General features: G+C 42.4%; 1 protein-coding gene across 2 annotated transcripts in view; it reads left to right on the top strand.

The window, feature by feature from the left end:
* The window catches only part of LOC103627145 (uncharacterized), a 31,595-nt gene extending 25,217 nt beyond the window's left edge, over positions 1–6,378 (top strand). For both annotated transcript variants that reach the window (XM_008647453.3, XM_008647452.4), the window contains exons 21-25: positions 1,030–1,129; positions 2,116–2,284; positions 4,012–4,094; positions 4,166–4,242; positions 5,588–6,378. In XM_008647453.3, the coding sequence (XP_008645675.1) occupies positions 1,030–1,129; positions 2,116–2,284; positions 4,012–4,094; positions 4,166–4,242; positions 5,588–5,759 (601 nt within the window). In that variant the 3' untranslated portion in view covers positions 5,760–6,378. The remainder of the gene's footprint in view (positions 1–1,029; positions 1,130–2,115; positions 2,285–4,011; positions 4,095–4,165; positions 4,243–5,587) is intronic.
* The last annotated feature ends 14,327 nt before the right edge of the window (positions 6,379–20,705 follow it).

Genomic DNA, 20,705 nt, shown 5'->3' on the forward strand with positions numbered 1-20,705 from the left:
TAACCTAATATTGATGGGCTGATTTGTGGGCTGGTAACTTTTTTCTTTTTTGTGTCGTTTTCTCTTCTTTATTGGTATTTTCAATATTTTTCTATTTTAAATATATTTAAGACGTTGACTCGCCTTACTCTTTACCGTTTAAAAGGTAAAAAGAGGATCAGTCACCTTACCGCCTAAAAAGACTCGCCTTACGCTTTACCGTTTAAAAGGTAAAAAGAGGATCAGTCGCCTTACCGCCCAAAAAACTATGCGACGCAGACCTTCCTGAAAACGCGGAGAGTATGTTTCGAACCCCTGACTGGTAACTCAGCGAGACAACTCTCACCGCGCTTTCGAGAAAAAAAACTAGTGACTCAGCGAGACAGCTCTCACCGCTGCACCAGGACAAGTAAGCTATATACAATTAGACCCTTAAATATTTACATATCTAACAAGTAGTTCACCTCTGCTATTTGGCTGCGGCTTGAAACTGTCCTTGTGCCGATGACTGTTGATTTGTTGGTCAAGGTCGTCTTCGGTGGTTGGTTTTTCTAGTGGCGTGCATGTATAAGCGTGGTGTGGCATCAGTGTGTTGTGTTTCTAGGTGTTCTAAACCCTTTTCTTAATTTAGTGATACACAGCCCTCCTGTGTGTTCAAGAAAAAAATGGCAGTTTTCATGAGTTGGCTATGCCCTATGCATGCCAGGAGTGTGGCATCATTACCAATCTTCTAATGCATTGTTAAAAAATCATAATAGTGGTTATTTTATAGCTTCATCATGTTTACCAGCTACATGCATCAAATTTCTGCAGACAGAATCACTTTGGGTTTAGCAAAATATTTTATGTGGTTCCAAATTCCAATAGAGAGTAAATAGCTTCTGAATATTCTATGAACGAAAATCACATGAAAGGCAAAGAAATGAAGGCATCTTGATTGTGGCTGAATTTTGTTTAGCAAGTCTTAAATGTTTCCTAAAGGAATTCTGCTGATTCTGACTTAGCATTTGCTGCAACTGTATTAATGCAACATTATTTACTGACAATCAGGAAACCGGTTAAAGCTGCTATTGCTGCAACTGCTGAGTATGTATCTGGTCTACTTCCTCCACATCTGGTTTATAGCCATGCTCATGAAACTGCAATTGAGGTTTGTTACCTCTTTATATACATTTGTTTTATTATCTGTAAACAAAGATTATCTGCTGTAAAATATTTGAATTCTTAATATGTCAATTTCTTTCTCCTTTTGCCTTCTGAACACCATTTATTGCACCTTACACTCACATGTCTGTAGTAGTATGCGGAACAGACATCACATTGTCCATTGTGTATCCCCACATGATTCTTACAATTTAGTGACACTTGCTGCTCATCCAAACATCCTATATCAAAAAATACACTCCCTCTAATTTCATTCGTAACTCAAAATTAATAAATTAGCCAGTTACTGATGGATTCACTGAAGGAAGCATGGTCATTTTGGGTCATGTTTGATTTCCTTGCTTAACTTTGCAAGGAAAACCTTCCTGTGTGGAGGGAACCATGACTCCTCCAAAAAACAAGAAAACTTCTTGTTCACTGACTCACTCTGCGCAAATGAAACCGTGCATATTTCCTTAGCATTGTTGGTGGCATTTTAAGAGGAATGCTTGGCAAGGTTAGGCGAAGGATCCAGGCATGCTCTTCATTATTTCATAAGTTATTATGTGTTCAAAAACAACTTATATATGTTATATGCAGTCAAACGAGGTTTGTAAATGCTACAATCTAGGTCAGATCAGATATGTCTGATATATTTTCCATACGATCAAGTTACTTATCCTTGCAATTGAGTCATAAGGATTGGTCGTAGACAAAGATTCTTTCACTGGATAAACTGTATCCAGTTGTCTATAAGTACGTGTCTATGCCTTCTGTAGTTTAATTTTCATTTTAACATACTGAATTATTCCATAATGTAGTTGCCAGTTCTTTTATTGATTCTCCATTCTCTTATCGTTTAATTTACTTGCTTGCCAGTGTATTCACAAGAACTTTCATTTTAGCCTTTTCCTTAATCCTTACATGACCTGGTCACTGAAATTTAATTGTTCAATCTAACTCGCCACCCTTCTTTTTTCTTTGTAAGTGTAGGACTGGACCTGGTCTGTGGGTTGTAATCCCTCAGCTGTGACTTCTGAAGGTTCACAACTTTCAGAGTTCCAGCAAGATGTGATTGCTCGTAACTATATTATTACTTCAGTGGAGGAATCCATTCAAGTAATCAATTCAGCAATTCAGCAATTGGTAATAGAGCGGACTAGTATCCTTTAAAATCGTTTATACTCTATAGTTTCTGATTATTCAACTTTTAGTGTGTTAGTGTTTTGTTTTGTGAATAACCTTGTATTGGAAAGATATTAGGTACTTGGATTGCATAATACATTTGCCACATAGTTTTTCTACTTGTTCATTGTTTGTTCCTTCTCGTCACTATTATTTTTTTTCCTTCTCAAAGGATCTGAAGAGCTGTGTGTTATACTGTTATTTCATTAAGAAGAAAATAGACCAAGATATTACGCCAGCCACCCACACCCGGTTATGCAACATCTTCCTATGAAAAGAATTTTAAGCAGAAAAGTTCCTGAACACTTCTTTGTAAAAAATGATTTAAGAAGCACTGTATCTGGACATAGTTGTTAAGGCGTTGGCTAGGCGGTAAGGCGAGCTGGGATCGTAAGGCGTCCTCCTCGCCTTAGTCTAGAGCCTAAGGCGGGTGGAAGCGGCACCATGGCGGCAGCTGCGATGCGGCAAAGGGCGGCGCAGCGGGCGGCGGAGAGCGGCACGTCGGCTGCTTCAGAGGGCGACACGACGACAGGGCGGAGGGCTGCTGCTGGTAGAGAGACATGGAGAAGCGGGGGGAGAGAGGGAGGCGCTGGTGCTGGGAGAGAGCGCTAGGAGAGGGGAGAGAGGGAGGCCGGAGGCGGCTGGTGCTGGAGAGAGAGGGAGCTGTGTGGCTGGGAGAAGGGGGAGCTGTGCGGCTGGGAGAAGAGAATGGGAGAGGGTTGGGAGGGGGTGAATAAGTGGGCTTACCCCAGGTTGACTAATTTGGGCTGGCTGAGTTACCTTTTTCTTTTCTTTATCCTTTTTCTCTTCTTTATTAATAGTTTTGCCCTAAACACTTTCTTAAATATCAATATTTTTCTATTTTTAAATATATTTAAGGCGTCGCCTCGCCTTACGCTTTACAGCTTAAAAGGTAAAAAGGGGGTCAGTCGCCTTACCTCGCCTTACCGCCTTAACAACTATAGATCTGGATAAGGCTCCAAGGGGGATGCGCGTCCTGGACATTAGGTCCAACTTGAATTGTCATTAACAGTTCTGATGGGAGAATTTAGACCGCTTCCTTTTCTTTACTCCACAGGTGTCATCATTGAATATATTGGACACAGAGAGTATTGATTTACAAATATAGCAGGAATCATGGTTTTTAAAGCGGTAAGGCGGTCCAAGGCGTTGGAGCACCGCCTAGACGCCTAGGCGAGGTAGGCGGGCAAGGCGCCTAGGCGTCGCCTAGGCGACGCCTTAAGAACAGAGGCAGGAATGTAACTACATGTTAAATTTTTACAATCTAAAATACTTACTGATAGAGACATTAGTTAGCTTCTGACATTAGAATCCGTGATGACCAATTGGTGGCACTGGTGGTAAGGCACTTGCCACTTGGTTTATATACTTAGGGCTTGTTTGGGACAAATGGTAATGAAGGGGATTGAGGGGGCTATAATCTCTCACTATTCAAAATTAAGTAGTGAGGGATTCTAGCCCCCTCATTCCACTCCATTACCTTTGATCCCAAACAAGCCTTAAGGTTGTCGTTCTAACCATAGCGTGCACTCCTTTTGGTGAATATGATCCTGGCTAGAGTGCTAGGCTTTTGTGGAAACTGGGGGTTTACCTTCAATTAAAAGGGAAAAACTCTTATTATGTTTGCACTATTTACTCTCAATAATACTTGAATACCTTTTGGAAAACCTTAATAGCAGTTAGCTGAAAAAGGCTTCAAAATTTTCAAGGCTCACGAAAGTAAGATGGTTGAGAAGTACAATGCCGTTGTTAGCTTGTGGAGAAGAGTAAGATGCTTCCAGATCTGTTTTTTCCTTTTCGTTCTGCATTACAGGGTTAATGATTAATACCAATTTAGGTATCGGCTATGTCCAAGGGATTGCGATATGGTGATGCAGTAAAACTTATGTCAATGCTTGAGGATGCTTCAAATGGGTCAGTAATCCTTGCGCTTTCTGGTTTCTGCATGCATGCAGTACTTGCATTGTTTGGTTTGTAAAGTATGTATGTTGAGTTTTCTATCTTAAGTATGTAATAGGCAAACTGAAATTCAGGTGCATAATAAAGGCTCTTGAAACGTACGTTGACCGTCAGTTAGACACGATATATCATTAATTGCTAGTTTGCTACAAAAATTATATTGAAAGTTATGTGGGATGTGAATCTATTGACACTACTATCTACTTGCCATGCATCTAATTTGAATATTTTTGGTCAATATTTACATAATTATTTCTAAAATCATAATACATACTTTGTTTTGCAACAGGAAGTGTGGTTATTTTGGGTTCGGTGCACACTTTGCTAGGATAAATAATGGTGCATTGTAAACCTTTCTATAGCGTTTCTTGATGTTGAGTTTTGTTTCAAAGTTCCGCTGAAATGTCAAGTAAAATTTCTATATGCTTTATGGACGCAGATGAAGTTACTGTCCACATTTAGACGAAATAAGCTTCTCAGGTTTTTGTATTATTTGGTTGAATAGTTAAATTGGGTACAATCTGGGAACCTAAACTAAATTATGATTTTTTTATTTGTTTGCGCTCTTTTACTCGGGCTATCCCCAACAGCTCTCATATTCCATCCTCTATTTTAAACTTTACTCTGCAAACAGTATCATCTACAATGCAAATCCTCTATTTTGCACGATCCACCGAAGAAAACCTTACAATGCATATGCACATATGGGCTAAATTTTCCACTTGAATTGATACTTTTTGGCCTTTTTCTGAAATGCAGTAATAAAACTGTAAAATAAACTGCCGAGCGAGCACCAAAACTTGGAATGAAGGAAACCTTAAAATACTTCAACAAAACAGGAGTTTTTTCTTTGTGTGCACATGCTCTTTTAATGCTTGTTTACTCTGCTGAGTAGCAAACTTGTGCGGTGGCCATTGGAACCAACTGGTCACTGATCTGGGATGTGAACCCCTGGTCTTGCATAAATTTCTAACCCTTCACTGTGTGCTTGTATCCGTTAAGATCCAGTCATAGGCTGTGCCGCACTGGTTACCGCTCCTCATACATGCATGCCTTGGGGGAGATAATCCTGTCGTGGGATGAGGTTTTTTACCGGGTGAACATAGTATACTGTTTTCAAGTCGTAAGATTAATCGCCCAAGTCGTCCGACTAATCGTGATTAATCGCCCAAGTCGGTCAATCATAACAACCAGCAAGTTGTCCGACTTAGAAAACAAAACATAGTTATATCTGCGACTAGAATAGGGCCCCTGATTCATTGTACTTCTTTGACTGAATTATAGTGTTACTTCTTTTCAGGTTTTCTAGTGCTGTGAACTCCACCATTTCAAGTCTGCACCCTGTCCAATGCACCCGCGAAAGGAAGGTCGACGTGCAGCTAGACTTGACAACACTTCCTGCTTTTCTAGCTGTATTTTTGTTGCTTTGGTTTCTTCTACGTCCAAGGAGACCGAAGCCTAAGATCAACTGAACACCGAGCCAATGAGCAGCATAGGCCATAGAGTTTTTGTGAATACGCGCATGGATTACAGATGGCGCTGGAGCATGGCCCGGGAATTCCAAAGGTCCAAAACACCGGGTGGCAGGGAACAAGGTTTCAGAAGATTGCAATCCTGACACATCCCCAAGTTGTAGCAGAGTTGGAATGTCATGAAAACTTTAATTCATTCAGTCCTGTCCTCGTTCCGGGTTTAGCCAATTCTTCCTCGTTCCGGGTAAGGCCTTGTTCGTTTGTGTCGGATTGGTGGGTCGGAACAATTCCCGGCCGGATTGCTTCTCTAATTTATATAAACTTTGATTAGCCGGAACGATTCCGGGTGCAATCCGACGCAAACGAACAAGCCCTAACTGAGATTAATTTGTCCTTGCTGTAATGTTTAGCCAGTCCTGCCCCGATCCGGGGAACTGAGAGATTGTCTTTATCGCAACATTAACGGCTAGCGGTTAGTATCATCTTCCAGTCACCTGGAATGTTACTAGTACAATCCAATTGTCTGTTTCCTGCCGCTTACATGTAAAAGTCCATACTCAAGTTTTACAGAAAGAAACATGTTCTGTCATTTATTACAAAATAAAGCCAAATAGTAAAATGTTATGTGTACGTAGGGACAGTATGATTAGATGTCTGCCTGGTGGAAAGTATAATTCTTGCTTTCGGACTTTCGGTGGATGAGCACTCTAGAGAAGAGAGATTCATATAGCCCTCGTGATCATGCTCTCATATGGCAACCGTACACCAGTCCTGGTTCTTCTGCCCCTACTATCCGCGGCGATAGCATAAAGAAATAGTGAAAAACAAATCGTTCCGGTAAAACTTCTGTCGCGGCAGCGGCATACACAGAGCAAGAAACATCTTTCGTTACAGCTTTGCCTTGCATGCAAAAAATAAATGTATTTTTAAGATGATAGATGCGTATGAATTTGGATAAGAGAAAACATATAGAGAAAAATAGGAGTGCGAAAGAATCTAATTTAAGTATAGTTTGGCAACCTCATTTTTCTAAGAAATTTTTATTTTTTCTAAATAAAATTACTTTACTTTTTTTCTTGAAAAATTAAAAATCTTTTGGTAAAATGGAGTTGTCAAATTAGCTCTTAGAGAGACGAAAATCTTGCTCACCAGGCTACAATATTTATTTAGAGTACTCGACATGCTGATTTCCGCAAATCGTTCAAAACTTCAAGTTGATTAACAGCAATTCCATTTTCTCTTTACGTAGCACATTATCAACGTGAGTCAGGGCTCAAAAGGAGTCAATTCTATGCATCATCGGACACAGAAATCTTCGAGAGCATGATAAAAAAACAATATGTATATTATAAATATATAACTTTGCCTAATTTTTATCCACATTTAACTATATTTTAATGCTTGGTGCATGTTTACATGTTTACTAGCACAAACATAAGAAATCTGGGAGATTACTTGCACTTGGGTCCGCCCATAATTCTATGTGAGACATTAGAAAGGACCTCAATTCTTATGTTGCAAAAATATTTAATAGCAAAAGGGCCTCTGACCCGCTAGTACGGCAGTCCAGTGGGATGCTACTTACTAGAGTTTAAACCTAGGCGTCACACTTTTTTCTAGAGTTCTTTTTCTAGAGGTTCAAACTCGGATGTCAGCACTATTTTTTTATAAGATACTCGCACATGTCGAAAAATAGGAAGTCAAATTTAGAACTAAGTAGTACTATTCAGATCACCTAACCAACTTAGCCAAAGATTTTTTTTCACACATATATTCAGATCATCTAACCAACTCTGCAAAAGATTTTTTTCACACATAGTGTGCTTTTGATGGTACCATGCACAATAGGCTAGAACGCCTCTCAATCTCTTTCTTTGCGTGGGCATTTTGGTGGTATCACACGAACTCCCATGCCTCGTTAGAGTGTGTTTCTATATTATCCATATATATGTGCTATCGACCATTAGGGTTAGGGTTTCCTGGGTCTATATATGTAACCCTCTCTATGTAATAGAAGTGTGGAATTCCATTCTTTATATGGTATCAACTAGCTAGGTTTGTCTCCCACCTCACAGCCATCGGCACCTCTGCGTCGTAGTTTCATGAAACATATTTGAAAGGGAAATAGGACTTAAACCTTTTCTTAAATGATTTTATTGGTTGAATATCCAACACAAATAATTGGACTAATTAGTTTGCTCTAGATTATATATTCTACAGGTGCTAAAGGTTCAACATAAACCAATAAAAAGGTCCAAGTTAGGGTTCAAAAGAAAGAAGCAAAAGAAACCGAAGAGAACCCTGGTCTGGCGCACCGGACTGTCCGGTGTGCCACCGGACAGTGTCCGATGCCCAGGGTCGTACGACTTCAAACTTGCCACTTTCGGGTTTCTGGAGAGTCGCTCCGCTATAATTCACCAGACTATCCAGTGTGCCAGTGGAGCAACGGCTCCAGCGCAACGGTCGACTCCAACGGACACCTGCAAAAGCGCTACAGTGCGCGGACAGTTCGCGCAGAGTCAGAGCAGCCGCAGAAGGCGCACCGGACAGTGAACAATGCCTGTCCGGTGCGGCACCGGACTGTCCGGTGCCCCAAGATGTCAGAGCTCCAACGGTCGAAACCGTCAGAACCCTAACGGTTGGGTGACGTGGCTAGCGCACCGGACAGTGTCCGGTGGCGCACCGGACTGTCCGGTGCGCCCATCGACAGACAACCTTCCCAACGGTTGAATTGGTGATTGGGGCTATAAATACCCCCCAACCACCACCACTCCAAGTATCCAAGTTTTTCAGACATCTCATTCAATACAAGAGCTAGTGCAATCAATACAAGACACAAATTCAAAAGAATCAAAGCCTCTCCAAGTCTCAAATACACTCCAAGCGCCTAGTGACTAGAGAGAGAGTTTTGCTCGTGTTCTTTGAGCTCTTGTTCTTGGATCGCTTTCTTCTTCCTCATTCTTGTTCTTCAAGCACTTGTAATCAAAGCAAGAGACACCAATTGTGTGGTGGTCCTTGTGGGGTCTAAGTGACCCGTTTGATTAAGGAGAAAACTCACTCGGTCTAAGTGACCATTTGAGAGAGGGAAAGGGTTGAAAGAGACTCGATCTTTGTGACCACCTCAACGGGGACTAGGTTCTTTGGAACCGAACCTCGGTAAAACAAATCACCGTGTCATCCACTTTATTTCCTTGGTTGATTTGTTTTCCCTCTCTCTCCCAGACCTAACTTTTATTCTAACGCTAACCCCGGCTTGTAGTTGTGCTTCAAGTTTGTAAATTTCAGTTTCTGCCTATCCACCCCCCTCTAGGCGACTTTCAATTGGTATCAGAGTCCGGTACTTCATTAGAATCTAACCACTCAAAGTGATGTCGGGAGGATCCGCCAAGAGGGAGATGGAAACAGACACAAGCCGCGGGAAGGCTCCATCAAAGGAGTCCGGCGCCAAAGGAAGGGAGGACTCACCTCCCCGTGTCAAGTCGCACCGAAGTGGCGACAAGAAGAAGATGAAGAAAGTGGTCTACTACGAGACCGATTCTTCGTCGCCATCCACCTTCGGCTCCGACGCACCGTCCGTCACTTCTAAGCGCCATGACCGCAAGAAGTTTAGTAAGATCCCCTTACGCTATCCCCGCATTTCCAAACACACTCCTTTACCTTCTGTCCCATTAGGCAAACCACCGGTTTTTGACGGTGAAGATTATTGCATGTGGAGTGATAAAATGAGGCATCATCTAACCTCACTCCACGCTAGCATTTAGGACATTGTTGAGTTTGGAGCGCAGGTACACTACAGGAATTCTACTGATTCCCGTCGGCCAGGGTAATTCTCGTCGGCAAGAGAGAAAGCCGACGGGAATAGACTTACTCCCGTCGGCCACCAAATAGCCGACGGGCATTATATTCATTCCCGTCGGCCCCGTCCCAAGCCCACGAAGATTAACTAATCCCCGTCGGCCCTGTGTTCTGGCCGACGGGAATTAGTTAATTCCCGTCGGCCCCGTATTCTAGCCGACGGGGATTAATCTTTTTAGAGCCAGGCCGCAGACGCGCGGGCCCATTCCTTCTCCGTTCATACAAACGGTCAAACCTCCGCCCCGAGCGCCGCCGTTCCTGCCCGACCGCCGCCCTGCCCGAGGCCGCCGTCGAGGCCACCGCCCTGGCCGAGAGCCGCTGCAGCCGCCGCCGCCTGAGTGCCGCCCTGCCCTCGAGCGTCGCCCTGCCCCCGAGGCCGCCCTGCCCGAGGCCGCCCCGCCCGAGCGCCGCCGCCGCCCTTGGCCCGCCCCGAAGCGCCACCGCCGCCGCCCGAGTGCCACCCCAAGCTCCCGAGCTCCTCGTACCCCAAGTGTCGCCGTCCCCAGCCCGCCGTCGTCCACCGTCTGCTCGTGCCCCTACGCGCCGGTCAGCCACTAAGGTATAATCCTATCTATATGTAAATAAATATGTGATTATTTTCGTCGATTTTTTGTGGCCGACGGGAGTTAACTTTCATGTGATTAGAGTTAGTTTAAAATTGTTAATTTATAGTGTTCTTAGTTTTCATATGACTTTATGCATTATTGAATGTAAATGTGAGTGCGATTGTTGAATGTAAATGCGAGTGCGATTGTTAAATTTGTGTATACATGCTTATTTTCGTCGGTTTTTTATGGCCGACGGGAGTTAACTTTCATGTGATTAGAGTTAGTTTAATATCACATGTGTGGCTTGATGTTAGGTAAGTATTAATTCTATTATTATAATAGATTTAACTTATGCTATTGAATTGTTGAATTTGATGTTATTTAATAATTAGATTTAACTTATAATATTAGGTTGTATGAAGGTTTCGATATTGATAAATTTAATGTTATTTATGTATATATATAGTTATTTATGTATATATATAGTTTTACTACTTACCTATAGATGTATGTGTGACGTGTAGAAACGTGATTGTCTCACATGCACTCTTTACTCGTACACACAGCCGCAATAATGGGTGATAGACGTGATTGTATGTATGAAGGTTTCAAGAAGGGTGGGTGTCACACAAGTGAATGGTTTGCCAAGACGCAGATATTTCTGGACCATGCAGCTGCTTTGTCACAAATAGGTAATATTAGGTGTCCATGCAATAAATGTAGAAATATGACGAGCCACACCAAGAGGCAGGTCACACTACACCTGTGCTCATATGGTTTTGTGCCAGGCTATAAGGTCTGGTATCTCCATGGTGAAGATGTTGAACGAGCAACATAAGTAGAAGTTGATGATGGTGAAGATGATGTTGATAGGATGGACCAGATGCTTGAGGATCTGTAGCCTGAACTGGCACCAGATCATCATGATTCACCTACACCGGAGGTTCAGAAGTTCTTCGACCTACTCAAAGCGTCAGAATAGCCTCTTCACGGGCACACTGACGTGACCGTACTCGAATTCGTGACCCGGCTGATGTCAATCAAGTCCAAGTTTGCATTCTCAATTAATTGTTATAAGGAGCTTGTGGATTTGATTAGCGAGGTTCTTCCTATGGGCCACAAGATGCCCAAAGACATGTACCAATCCAAGAAATTGCTTGAAGGTCTTGGTATGGAGTATGAGAAGATTGATGTTTGCCAAGACAACTGTATGCTTTTTTGGAAGGAACATGGCGGAGAACAGAAATGCTTAAAATGTGGGAAGTCGAGGTACATGGAGCTTGTAAATGAAGATGGGGAGAAGGTGGTGACAAAGGTTGCACATAAACAACTTCGGTACATGCCTCTCACTCCTAGAGTGAAACGTTTGTTTCTCTCGAGGAAGACCGCTATGCACATGAGGTGGCATAAAGATTGTACGGACAGACAAGATGGGTTAATGGTGCACCCGTCAGATGGTGATACATGGAAGGCTCTTGACAAATTTGATCCAGATTTTGCCAGCGATGCAAGAAACGTTCGTATCGGCTTGGCAACTGATGGTTTCACGCCGTTCAATATGACCGCTGCGTCGTATTCATGTTGGCCTATCATTGCCATACCGTACAACCTTCCACCTGCTCTTTGCATGAAATATGAGTTTATGTTCCTATGTCTTGTTATACCTGGGCCCGAGCATCCTGGCATACGCCTCAATGTGATGCTTCAACCACTGATTGAGAGTTAAAGAAGCTATGGCAAGGTGTGGAAGCCTATGACTGCTTGAAGAAGCAAAAATTCAATCTTCGTGTTGCATATCTGTTCTCGGTTCATGATTTTATGGCGTATGCTATTTTCTCTGGATGGAGCGTGCATGGTAGATTGACGTGTCCTTATTGTGCTAAAGATACAGATTGTTTTTGTCTTAGTGCTGGTGGCAAGATATGTTACTTTGATTGCCATAGATGTTTTGTACCCTTCAATCACCCCATCAGGAGGCAGAGAAAGGAATTTAGGAAGGGCACCATTGTCACGAAGGGACCGCCCAAGCGACGTAGTGGGATAGAAATTACAGAAGAGCATATGAAACTTGTCCTAGACGAGAGTGGGAAAAGGTATCAAGGTTTTGGTGAGGAGCATAACTGGACTCACATATGTGGCTTGTGGGAGCTTCCTTATGCTAAGTCATTGATTTTGATGCACAACATCAACGTCATGCATCAAGAGAGTAACTTTTGCCAAGCCCTCATAAATACATGCATGGATTTCCCTGATAAAACGAAAGACAATGACAAGGCAGGCATGGACTTAGCAGTGATATGTGATCGTCCAACCCAAGTGCTTAGAGAAAACGGAGGCAAACCAAAAGCTGACTATTGTCTGAAATCTAAGCAACGGAAAGAAGTGATGAAGTGGATGAAGGATATTAAATTCCCCGATGGTTATGCCGCTGGTTTTAGAAGATCTGTGAACTTGAAGACAATGAAGATGAATGGACTGAAGAGCCATGACTTCCACATAATTATGGAGAGGCTCATGCCTGTAATGTTTCGTGGGTACATTTCCGAAGCTGTGTGGAAAACATTAGCTGAAGTTAGCTATTTCTACAAACAATTGTGTGCTAAAGAAATCAGAAGAGATGTGATGGAACAGCTGGAGAAAGAGGCATCGGTGCTTTTGTGCAAATTGGAAAAAATATTTCCACCGGGTTTCTTCAATCCTATGCAGCATCTCTTTATACATCTTCCATGTGAGGTTAAGGTCGGTGGTCCTGTTCAGTATAGGTGGATGTTTCATATAGAAAGAGCATTAAAGAAGCTTAGAGCAATGGTGGACAATAAGGCAAGAGTTGAAGGATGTATTGCGGAACAATTTAAACTAAAGGAGGTAGCACACTTCACAAGTTGTTACTTTGCAGAAGAACATAATGTATTTGCTCGAAAGAAAAGGTACCATGATGATGATCGAGAGATGCCTCCATGTAGTGATCTTTCGATTTTTCAGACAAACGGCAAAGTCGTTGGTCCACCCAAGGCATATCACCTTAGTATGGAAGAACGGAAGTCTGCTTTACTATACATGTTCACGAATATGCCTGAGGTGGAGAAATACTTTCTGTAAGACTTATTTTCTTAAATTGTTCATATGTGAATTAGTTTATGTTATCAAATATCTCATGTCATACAATAATATTTGACAGCGAGTTTGATGAACAAAACATGAGGTGTCTTGGTAGGCCAACAGCGAGAGACATAGACAAATTGCGACGCGATGTTATGCATGGGCGACCTAATTTCATTAGGTGGCTTCGGGACCGTGTAAGTCTTAATTATGTGGCTCCGAGAGCTAATTTCAGTTAACTAATATTAAAGAATTTGCTAATGCTTTGTGGCATAATTGACAGTTTGGGGAGGAAATGAATTTGAATGATGACTTACGTCAGTTATCTATTGGAAGCGTAACTGCCAAAAGCTATGGACGTTACGACGTCAATGGATATCACTTTCGTTCAAGCATTTTCGAATCAAGTCATCCTATGACCGCCACTCAAAATAGTGGAGTCGTTACTAGGGCAACCGACATGGAAGGACACGAAGCCTGCTATTACGGGAAAATCAAAAATATAATCGAGATTACATTTGCTGGAAATAAGCCTTTAGCGCTAGTTTTCTTTGAGTGTAAATGGTATGACCCGAAGTATTATAGGACCGAATTTGGGATGACATAGATCCAACCTGAAAAATTGCTTCAAGGACATGACATGTATATCCTTGCCCATCAAGCAGACCAAGTTTATTTCTTGACATATCCATGAAAAAAGTTGTCTAAATGGAGGGTTGTGTACAATGTAAATCCCCGCGAACGCCTATACACTCCTGGTGAGGACGAATATCAAATTGGTCACCTTGAGCAGGTTGATGAGGTGTTTCAAGAAGAAGAGTTGCCAACTAGTTTTCATATTGATCCTGCACCGGCATTAGATTCACTAGTTGCAGACGTTAACGACTTAACTTTTCCCGAGAGACGGAGAAGACAACCTGTTAGGAGAAAAGTTACATGGCGACCTCTGCATAGAAGAGAACAAATAGATCCTGATTTTGATGATATTTAACAAGTAAAGTTGTTTTGTTATTTCATTTGTTTATATTTTTAAGTATTATGTCATTTTTGATGCACTAATGAATAATTTCTTATTTTTCATGCAGGATGCCGCCAAAATCAAAGAAGTCAGTGAAGGGGCCGTTCAAGGGCCTGAGCCTTTTTCAGGGCAGTTCTTCGAGCAGCAGCAGACGTCGAGAGCTGTTGAGCGCGGTACATGGAGATGAGGTAACATATCTTGTACAAATAAATTTGTTTACATATTAAAAATAAATCTTGAGTTGTATGTACCAGGATGACCAGCACACTGAGGAGCAGCACATTGAGGAGGAGGAGCACAATGAGGCTGAGCAGCACAATGAGGAGGTGGAGCACAATGAGGTGGAGCACGTGACATGGGACCAGGCCGCACAGCATCACTAGCCATGGGACCAGTGGGACCACTAGAGAGAGCAGCAACATGCATGGGACTAGTGGGGCCAACAGGGCGAACCGGCTGACAACCCGATGGATGATGGCTCGGGAGGCTCTTCAGCGACACGCACACGTCGCTCAAGAAATAGCCACTCAGTAAAGCCTCGTCACGCGATAGAGCGAGAGGCTGATAGGACTTTAATCATGCCACATGGAGATCGGTGAGTGTAATATATTAACTTATCTCATATAACTATTATGTGTATTGTTAATGTTTTTGTGTAATGCAGGAATTGGGAGGACCTGTCCTTTGACGGCAAGGGACACCACACTCAGGTTAACCTTACGTTGGGTTCTCTTTGCCACCTTCACTACCCTGGTATAGTGAAGGTGTCAAACGGTGATACCAAGGATGAGGTGCTCGTCAGTACCTGGGACGAGTACAAGTTTAAAAAGGAACGAAACCACACCGACAGACAGGGACTTGTGCGTAATGACTTTTGGGTATGAATTCTTTATTATTTTTGTTATGTTTCTTAATATTGTAAATCTATGACTTATACCATTGTATTTGTATTCTTTATGTTGTAGCTTCGATATCGGTTGCCTGACGGAGAGGATTACATGGGGCACGCTGAACGTGTCTTCCAAAACAATGCAAAGAAGCTAGTGAAGGATGCCATATACTATGCGAGAATTCAGGCTACAAACCTGTATTTTCAAAAGCATCCGGAAGAAGCAGACCCCTTGAATAAAAAGGAAGGGTCCTCAAAGATATATTTGACTGAGGATCAATATCGTGAGGTTAGTATTCAATTTGTTTTACCCTTTATATTGATTGTTGTGATTGATATAATATGTAACATTATGTGTGCAGGTGATGGTTCCATGGATGGCGCCCGTGCCTGAAGCGTACTATGCTTGGTGTCGATATTGGGCTTCCGAAGGCTTCCAGAAAGCGTCAACGCATCACAGACAATGTCGAGGAACCAATCCTAACCACAAGTTTGGCGGTGACGACATGATACGAAAAGCTAAAAGAATGATAAGTTTGATCTATCTATGTCGATCAGCAAATAATACGATTGCTTATGAATATTTTTTGTTTATACAGGAAGCTACGAGTGGCCAAAAGCCTAGTGACATTGAGGTCTACCAGGAGGGCCACATAGGACCAGACTCGAACAACCCTGACCAGCTCTGCAGCCAGACAACCACGGATCGGCTGGTGAGTTTTGGCCAAAAAGTACAAACGTTCAAAGTATAGAAATTCCTGCATTTGTAAGGTTGTGAATGATGTATAGGCGGCATATGGGGAGGAGATGGTTCGTCGCCATGGCCCTGACTTCGACTGGCGCCATGAACCGGTGGATCCCTCGGTGGTGTACGCAAGTGGTGGTGGCAAAGCGCATGGACGGTAAGCTCTAACTTATGAAATTATATGGTTGACACTAAATTGATTATGCAGTAATCACATTTTTTTGAATCACTTATAGATATGCACTCTTCGACGGATTCATTGACTCGTCGTCGGTGAGATCTCAGAGGACGGGTTCGTCTTCCCGTAGCTCATGCTCTCGTCGACCGAACGAGCAGGAGTTGGAGATTATGAGGATGTGTGAGGAGTTGAGACAACAATGAGAATTTATGGAGGCATGCAATGCACATAACCAAACGATGTATCAAGTGAGTATACATAATCCGAACTCTAAATTATTATATTTCAATACAACATCTTCAATATTAACACATATGTTTAACAATTAATGCAGCAACAGGGCATGACAACAAATTTTCCACCGCCACCACAATGGAGCCAGTTTGCAAACACACCAACTCCGCCACCACAGTTCAACACCCCTCCGACACATATACCTGCACCTGGAGATAGGGTACGTTTGATAACTGTCGATTAATTTTTACACTTGTATACTTTTTGATATTTGCATTTAATGTGTTGATATTTGCTAACTTGCATAGGTTACGCCCGAAGCGGGTGGTAGTGGGTCTGATCCCGTAGCAGGGACTGGATTTTGACTCACTCTTCGCGTTCCCTCCTCCTGGTGGTGGTGGCGGCAGCGGTCAAAGCTCTAACCACCCAAGTGGTGGTTATCTCTAAACACTTGAACTCATGCTCGTTATGTATTTTAACTCGTGGACGTTATGTTTGTGTAAACACTCTCGTCTCTGTAATGTTTGTGATGTGTGAATTATATCAATGCGTTTGTGATGTGTGATGTCAATGCGTTTGTGATTTATATGTTCATGTGATATATTTTGTCATATGTTTGTGATGTGTATGTTTTGTGTATGTTATGTGTGCAATTGTGGAGAAATATCTAATTTGGTGTTGCTGTTGCAAAATTATAGGTTAACTCCCGTCGGCCTAGTTAATTCCCGTCGGTTTGACCATAGCCGACGGGAATTAACTATTAACTCCCGTCGGCCCAGTTAATTCCTGTCGGCTGACCTGGCCAACGGGAGTTAATAGTTAATTCTTGTCAGTTGACCTGGCCGACTAGAGTTAATAGTTAATTCCCGTCGACTGACCTGGCCGACGGGGATTAATTAATAACTCCCGTCGGTTGTGGTGGCCGACGGGAATTAGCCGTAATTCCCGTCGGCTCGTTATTGGCCGATGGGGATTAATTATTCTCGTCAGCGGCCGACGGGAATAACCTTATCCCCGACAAGGGACGCCTGGCGGCTGACAACCGATGGGAATAATCCCTAAACCGACGGGAATTACTTATTCCCGTCGGTTTAATGCTTATTCCCGTCGGTTCCTGACCGACGGGAATTAAGTGTTTTCCTGTAGTGGTACCATCCGTGGGGATGTGGGCTACGACTCGGACGAGGTCGTCCAAATCCGGCACTTCAACTCTCAAGCCACTACTATACTCCTCGCCTCTCTATGTCGAGAGGAGTATAATAAGGTGCAAGGGTTGAAGAGCGCCAAGGAGATGTGGGACGTGCTTAAGACCGCGCATGAAGGGGATGAGGTGACCAAGATCACCAAGCGAGAGACGATCGAGGGGGAGCTCGGTCGATTCATCCTCAACCAAGGAGAGGAGCCACAAGCCATGTACAACCGGCTCAAGATCGGTTGGTCAATCAAGTGCGCAACCTCGGGAGCACCAAATAGGATGACCATGAAATGGTCAAGGTTATTCTTAGATCACTCATATTTCGTAATCCTACTCAAGTTCAATTAATACGTGGTGATCCTAGATATAAGCTAATGTCTCCCGAGGAAGTGATAAGAAAGTTTGTGAGCTTTGAGTTAATGATCAAAGACTCCAAACAAATCGTCGAGCAAGGCGGCACCTCCACGCCCGAGGTACAACCCGTCGCATTCAAAGCGACGGAAGAAAAGAAAGAAGAGTCTACATCAAGTAGGCTCCCCATCGACGCCTCCAAACTCGACAACGAGGAAATGGCGCTCATCATCAAGAGCTTCCGCCAAATCCTCAAGCAAAGGAGGGGGACAGATTATAAACCCCGCTCCAAGAAAGTGTGCTACAAGTGTGGTAAGTCCGTTCATTTTATTGCTAAATGTCCATTATCTAGTGATAGTGACAGGGGCGACGACAAGAAGTGAAAGAGATAGGAAAAGAAAAGATACTACAAGAAGAAGGGCAGTGATGCCCATGTATGCCGAGAATGGGACTCCGATGAGAGCTCCATCGACTCCTCCTTCGACGAGGACTCTGCCAACATCACTGTCAACAAGGGTCTTCCCTTCCCCAACGTCGGCCACAAGTGTCTCATGGCAAAGGACGACAAGAAAAAGAAGGTACAAACTAGAACCACCCACAAGTATACTACATCTAGTGATGAGGATAGTTCTAATGATGATGAGGATAACTTGTTTAGTCTTTTTGCTAACCTTAACATGCAACAAAAAGAAAAATTAAATGAATTGATAAGTGCTATTCATGAGAAGGACGAACTCTTGGATAGCCAAGAGGAATTCCTTATTAAGGAAAACAAGAAACATGTTAAGGTGAAAAATGCTTATGCTCAAGAAATAGAGAAATGTGAAAAATTGACTAGTGAGCTTAGCATTTGTCATGACACTATCTCCAACCTTAGAATTGAAAATGCCAAATTGATTGCTAAGGTTGAGAAGTCAAATGAATGTGATGATTCAATTGCCAATCTTAAAAATGATAATGCTAGTTTAATTGCTAAGATTGATAAATTGAATGAATCAATTGCTAGCCTTAAGACTGAGAATGAAAAGTTAAATTCTAAGGCTAAGGATTTAAACGTTTGCAATGTTTCTATTTCCAATCTTAGAAATGAGAATGTTATCTTACATGCTAAGATTGATGACTTAAATGCTTGCAAACCCTCTACATCTACTGTTGATCATGTCACTATTTGTACTAGATGTAGGGACATTAATGTTCATGCTATTCATGATCACCTAGCTTTAATTAAACAACAAAATGATCACATAGCTCAACTTACTACTAAAATTAATGAGCATGAGATAGAGAATGAAAAATTTAAATTTGCTAGAAGCATGCTCTATAATGGGAGACGCCCTGGCATTAAGGATGACATTGGTTTCCAACAGGGAAGCAATGTGAAGCTTAATGCCCCTAAAAGATTATCTAACTTTGTTAAGGGAAAGGCTCCCATGGCTTAGGATAACGAGGGTTACATTTTATATTCTGCTGGTTATCCTGAGCACAAGATTAGGAGAATTCATGCTAGGAAGTCTCATTCTGTTTTCCATCATGCTTTTATGTACAAGAATGAGGCATCTAGCTCTAGGCATTCTACCCATGTTAAAATGCTGAAAAATAAATTTCCTATTGCATCAAACGAGTCTAATGTTTCATTTAAGACTTTTGATGCTTCTTATGTGCTCACTAACAAATAAGGTAAAGTAGTTGCCAAATATGTTAGGGGCAAACACAAGAGTTCCAAGACTTGTGTTTGGGTACCCAAGGTGCTTGTTTCTAATGTGAAAGGACCCAAGACCGTTTGGGTACCTAAGAACAAGGCCTAAACTTGTTTTGTAGGTTTATGCATCCGGGGGCTCAAGTTGGATAATTGATAGCGGGTGCACAAACCACATGACAGGGGAGAAAAGGATGTTCTCCTCCTACGAGAAAAACGAAGATCCCCAAAGAGCTATCACATTCAGGGATGGAAATCAAGGTTTGGTAAAAGGACGGTAAAATTGCTATATCACCTGACCATTCTATTTCCAATGTTTTTCTTGTAGATTCTTTAGACTATAATTTTCTTTCAGTTTCTCAATTATGCAAAATGGGCTACAACTATCTTTTTACGAATATAGGTGTTACTGTCTTTAGAAGAAGTGATGATTCAGTAGCATTTAAGGGAGTATTAGAGGGTCAGCTATACTTAGTTGATTTTAATAGAGCTGAACTCGATACCTCTTAATTGCTAAGACTAATATGGGTTGGCTCTGGCATCGCCGACTAGCCCATGTTGGGATGAAGAATCTTCACAAGCTTCTAAAGATAGAGCACATTTTGGGACTAAACAATGTTCATTTTGACAAAGACAGTGTTTGTAGCGCATGTCAAGCAGGAAAGCAAGTTAGCTCCCATCATACACACAAGAACATCATGACGACCGACAGGCCGCTTGAGTTACTCCACATGGATTTATTCGGCCCGATTGCTTACATAAGCATCGACGGGAGTAGTATTGTCTTGTAATTGTGGATGATTATTCTCGCTTCACTTGGGTATTCTTTTTACAGGAAAAATCTCAAACCCAAGAGACTTTAAAGGGATTCTTGAGACGGGCTCAAAATGAGTTTGGATTGAGAATCAAGAAAATAAGAAACGACAACGGGACGGAGTTCAAGAACTCTCAAATTGAAGGTTTTCTTGAGGATGAGGGCATCAAGCATGAGTTCTCTTCTCCCTACACACCCCAACAAAATGGTGTAGTGGAGAGGAAGAATAGAACTCTACTGGACATGGCAAGGACCATGCTTGATGAGTACAAGACTTCGGACCGGTTTTGGGCTGAGGCGATTAACACCGTATGCTACTCCATC

Source organism: Zea mays, chromosome 5, assembly GCF_902167145.1.
Source record: "Zea mays cultivar B73 chromosome 5, Zm-B73-REFERENCE-NAM-5.0, whole genome shotgun sequence".
Taxonomy (NCBI): Eukaryota; Viridiplantae; Streptophyta; class Magnoliopsida; order Poales; family Poaceae; genus Zea; species Zea mays.